Source organism: Centroberyx affinis, unplaced genomic scaffold, assembly GCF_046629955.1.
Source record: "Centroberyx affinis isolate AG114_WGS23_722 - 3 ecotype Tasmania unplaced genomic scaffold, CSIRO-AGI_Caff_v1 ptg007133l_1, whole genome shotgun sequence".
NCBI classification, from domain to species: domain Eukaryota; kingdom Metazoa; phylum Chordata; class Actinopteri; order Beryciformes; family Berycidae; genus Centroberyx; species Centroberyx affinis.
Genome location: NW_027283613.1, coordinates 1 through 5,000, shown reverse-complemented (window position 1 = coordinate 5,000; position 5,000 = coordinate 1). Strand labels below are relative to the sequence as shown.

The window sequence follows — 5,000 nt, the reverse complement described above, 5'->3', positions numbered from 1 at the left end:
GCAGAGAGACAGACAGAGAGACAGACAGACAGGCAGACAGACAGACAGGCAGACAGACAGACAGACAGGCAGACAGACAGGCAGACAGACAGGCAGGCAGGCAGAGAGACAGGCAGACAGACAGGCAGGCAGAGAGACAGAGAGACAGACAGACAGACAGACAGGCAGACAGACAGGCAGGCATAGAGGCAGACAGACAGACAGGCAGACAGACAGGCAGACAGACAGACAGGCAGCAGGTCTACCTGCTCCAGGATGCGTCCCAGTCGGTCTAACAGCACCTTGAGGAGCAGACCTTCATAGAAATCAGCTGAGGAGGAGGAGGAGGAGGGAGGAGGAAGACTGACCGGCCAATCCCAAGACTGAGAGAGAGACTGACACTCCTTCACCTGGAGGAGAGAGGAGAGGAGGAGAGAAGGAGAGGAGAGGAGAGGAGGAGAGGAGGAGAGGAGAAGAGGAGAACAGAGGAGAGGAGAGGAGGAGAAGAGAGGAGAGGAGAGGAGAGGAGAGAGGAGAGGAGAGGAGAGAGGAGAAGAGAGGAGAGGAGAGAGGAGAAGAGAGGAGAGGAGAGGAGAGAGGAGAAGAGAGGAGAGAGGAGAAGAGAGGAGAGGAGAGAGGAGGACTCTGTCAGTTGTCAGTACTCTGTCAGTTCTGTCAGTACTCTGTCAGTTCTCTGTCAGTTGTCAATACTCTGTCAGTACTCTGTCAGTTGTCAGTACTCTGTCAGTTCTCTGTCAGTTGTCAATACTCTGTCAGTACTCTGTCAGTTGTCAGTACTCTGTCAGTTCTCTGTCAGTTGTCAGTATTCTGTCAGTACTGTCAGTTGTCAATACTCTGTCAGTAATCTGTCAGTTGTCAGTACTCTGTCAGTTGTCAATACTCTGTCAGTTCTCTGTCAGTTGTCAGTACTCTGTCAGTACTCTGTCAATACTCTGTCAGTTGTCAGTACTCTGTCAGTTGTCAATACTCTGTCAGTACTCTGTCAGATTGTCAGTACTCTGTCAGTTGTCAATACTCTGTCAGTAATCTGTCAGTTGTCAGTACTCTGTCAGTTGTCAATACTCTGTCAGTTCTGTCAGTTGTCAGTACTCTGTCAGTTCTGTCAGTTGTCAGTACTCTGTCAGTTGTCAATACTCTGTCAGTACTCTGTCAGATTGTCAGTACTCTGTCAGTTGTCAATACTCTGTCAGTAATCTGTCAGTTGTCAGTACTCTGTCAGTTGTCAATACTCTGTCAGTTCTGTCAGTTGTCAGTACTCTGTCAGTTCTGTCAGTTGTCAGTACTCTGTCAGTTGTCAATACTCTGTCAGTACTCTGTCAGATTGTCAGTACTCTGTCAGTTGTCAATACTCTGTCAGTAATCTGTCAGTTGTCAGTACTCTGTCAGTTGTCAATACTCTGTCAGTTCTGTCAGTTGTCAGTACTCTGTCAGTTCTGTCAGTTGTCAGTACTCTGTCAGTTGTCAGTACTCTGTCAGTACTCTGTCAGTTGTCAGTACTCTGTCAGTTCTCTGTCAGTTGTCAGTACTCTGTCAGTACTCTGTCAGTATTCTGTCAGTTGTCAATACTCTGTCAGTAATCTGTCAGTTGTCAGTACTCTGTCAGTTGTCAATACTCTGTCAGTTCTGTCAGTTGTCAGTACTCTGTCAGTTCTGTCAGTTGTCAGTACTCTGTCAGTACTCTGTCAGTTGTCAGTACTCTGTCAGTTCTGTCAGTTGTCAGTACTCTGTCAGTACTCTGTCAGTTGTCAGTACTCTGTCAGTTGTCAATACTCTGTCAGTACTCTGTCAGATTGTCAGTACTCTGTCAGTTGTCAATACTCTGTCAGTTCTCTGTCAGTTGTCAGTACTCTGTCAGTTGTCAATACTCTGTCAGTACTCTGTCAGATTGTCAGTACTCTGTCAGTTGTCAATACTCTGTCAGTTCTCTGTCAGTTGTCAATACTCTGTCAGTACTCTGTCAGTTGTCAGTACTCTGTCAGTTCTCTGTCAGTTGTCAGTACTCTGTCAGTACTCTGTCAGTTGTCAATACTCTGTCAGTACTCTGTCAGTTGTCAGTACTCTGTCAGTTGTCAGTACTCTGTCAGTTCTGTCAGTTGTCAGTACTCTGTCAGTACTCTGTCAGTTGTCAATACTCTGTCAGTACTCTGTCAGTTCTCTGTCAGTTGTCAGTACTCTGTCAGTACTCTGTCAGTTGTCAGTACTCTGTCAGTTCTCTGTCAGTTGTCAGTACTGTCAGTACTCTGTCAGTTGTCAATACTCTGTCAGTACTCTGTCAGTTCTCTGTCAGTTGTCAGTACTCTGTCAGTACTCTGTCAGTTGTCAGTACTCTGTCAGTTCTCTGTCAGTTGTCAGTACTGTCAGTACTCTGTCAGTTGTCAATACTCTGTCAGTACTCTGTCAGTTGTCTGTCAGTTGTCAATACTCTGTCAGTACTCTGTCAGTTCTCTGTCAGTTGTCAGTACTCTGTCAGTTCTCTGTCAGTTGTCAGTACTCTGTCAGTACTCTGTCAGTTGTCAGTACTCTGTCAGTTGTCAATACTCTGTCAGTACTCTGTCAGTTCTCTGTCAGTACTCTGTCAGTTGTCAGTACTCTGTCAGTACTCTGTCAGTACTCTGTCAGTTGTCAATACTCTGTCAGTACTCTGTCAGTACTCTGTCAGTACTCTGTCAGTTGTCAGTACTCTGTCAGTTGTCAATACTCTGTCAGTACTCTGTCAGTTCTCTGTCAGTTGTCAGTACTCTGTCAGTTGTCAGTACTCTGTCAGTACTCTGTCAGTTGTCAATACTCTGTCAGTACTCTGTCAGTTCTCTGTCAGTTGCCAGTACTCTGTCAGTTGTCAATACTCTGTCAGTACTCTGTCAGTTGCCAGTACTCTGTCAGTTGTCAATACTCTGTCAGTTGTCCTACCAGACTGTGAGCATCATGGATGTATGAGTCGTATCCTCCTTCCTGCAGCAGGTGAGCCGACCGAGCCTGATGAGGAACCAGACACAGGAAGCTACACACACACACACACACACACACACACGCCACACACACACACACACACACACACACACACACACACATGCCACACACACACACGCCACACACACACACACACCACACAGAGACACACACACACACACGCCACACACACACACACGCCACACACACACACACACACACACACACACACACACACGCCACACACACACACACACACAGTACAGTCAGAGGAACACACATCAAGCTGTCTGTCAGGTTAGAAACTTCCAGACTGAATCAAAGTCACTTTATAGATCCAGTCTTGACCCGATCAGAGCCGATCAGATGACTGATCAGATGTATTGATCGTAGAGAGCTACCTGTTGACGATGTCGGCGGCCGGGCCGAGGCCACAGGGAGGAGGGGCGCAGGAGGAGGAGGGGGAGGAGGGGGAGGAGGGGGGAGGAGGGAGGAGCAGCTGGTCTGAGAAGAACGGATCCTCCTCCAGGTCTCTGTACACACACACACACACACACACACACACACACACACACACACACACACACACACACACAGAGAGAGACAGACACACACACACACAGTCAGAGGAGGAGGGCAGGAGGTGTAATGTTAAGTGATTGTGTCTGAACTGACTCGTTCTCCTCGGCGGGGGGGGGGGGGGCGGGGCCTGGCGCTCCTCCAGGCGGCGGGGGGCGGAGCCAAGTAGCTCCGGGCTCTCCAGGTTCCCCAACACCAGGAGGCCCAGAATGTCCTGTGAGGCTTCCGTAGGAGTTCCTCCACCAGACACAGAGACGCCATGCTGATCTACACAGACAGACAGACAGACAGACAGACAGGCAGAGAGAGAGACAGACAGACAGACAGACAGACAGACAGACAGAGAGAGAGAGACAGACAGGCAGACAGACAGGCAGACAGACAGACAGACAGACAGACAGAGAGAGAGACAGGCAGACAGACAGGCAGAGAGAGAGACAGACAGACAGACAGGCAGACAGGCAGACAGACAGAGAGAGAGAGAGACAGGCAGACAGAGAGACAGGCAGACAGACAGGCAGGCAGACAGGGTCATCTCTAGTGTCCGGTCATTGTGTGTGTGTGTGTGTGTGTGTGTGTGTGTGTGTGTGTGTGTGTGTGTGTGTGTGTGAGATGGTTTTTGTCCAGTTGAACCACCTGGTCTGAGATGTGGTCGCAGTGCAGCAGCAGCTGGTCTCTCAGGGTGTGTGTGTGTGTGTGTGTGTGTGAGTGTGTGTGTGTGTGTGAGTGTGAGTGTGTGTGTGTTCCGAGCAGGAACAGCAGCAGCTGGTCCAGCAGAGCGTCAGACTGGACGAGTCGCACCAGAGCGCAGAGCAGAGAGGTGGTGAGCAGGACGTCCGCTCACAGCTGCAGGAGACACACTGATGTTACTCAGCTGCAGGAGCTGTCTCTCTCTCTCTCTCTGTCTCTCTCTCTCTCTCTCTCTCTCTCTCTCTCTCTCTCTCTCTGTCTCTCTTCTCTCTCTCTCCCTCTCTCTCCTCTCTCTCTCTCTCTCTCTCTCTCTCTCTCTCTCTTCTCTCTCTCTCTCTCTCTCTCTCTCTCTCTCTCTCTCTCTTGTCTCTGTCTCTTGTCTCTGTCTCTGTCTCTGTCTCTGTCTCTCTCTCTCTCTCTCTGTCTCTCTCTCTCTCTCTCTCTCTCTGTCTCTCTCTCTCTCTCTCTCTCTCTTTGTCTCTCTCTCTCTCTCTCTCTCTCTCTCTCTGTCTCTCTCTCTCTCTCTCTCTCTCTGTCTCTCTCTCTCTCCTCTCTCTCTCTCTCTCTCTCTCTCTCTCTCTGTCTCTGTCTCTGTCTCTCTGTCTCTGTCTCTCTCTCTCTCTCTCTCTCTCTCTGTCTCTCTCTCTCTCTCTCTCAGATCTGAAACAGCTCAGTGTGTTCAGCATCTCTTCATACAGACTTTCCTGTTTCCTGGTTTGTCTCACCAGCTGTGGTCACATGAGATGTTTTTTTTCATTCTGAAGGAAGTTTGTCACACAAGTGTT

The 5,000-nt window shown here is 49.3% G+C and overlaps 1 protein-coding gene across 1 annotated transcript in view; it reads right to left on the bottom strand.

Moving 5' to 3' along the window:
* The window catches only part of LOC139639325 (FHF complex subunit HOOK-interacting protein 2B-like), a 9,841-nt gene extending 6,055 nt beyond the window's left edge, over nt 1–3,786 (bottom strand). The window contains exons 1-4 of the mRNA XM_071513407.1: nt 3,656–3,786; nt 3,348–3,479; nt 2,908–2,998; nt 246–389 (exon numbers count right to left, since the gene is read on the bottom strand). Coding sequence (XP_071369508.1) covers nt 246–389; nt 2,908–2,998; nt 3,348–3,479; nt 3,656–3,786 — 498 coding nt within the window. The remainder of the gene's footprint in view (nt 1–245; nt 390–2,907; nt 2,999–3,347; nt 3,480–3,655) is intronic.
* Between the last annotated feature and the right edge of the window lie 1,214 nt (nt 3,787–5,000).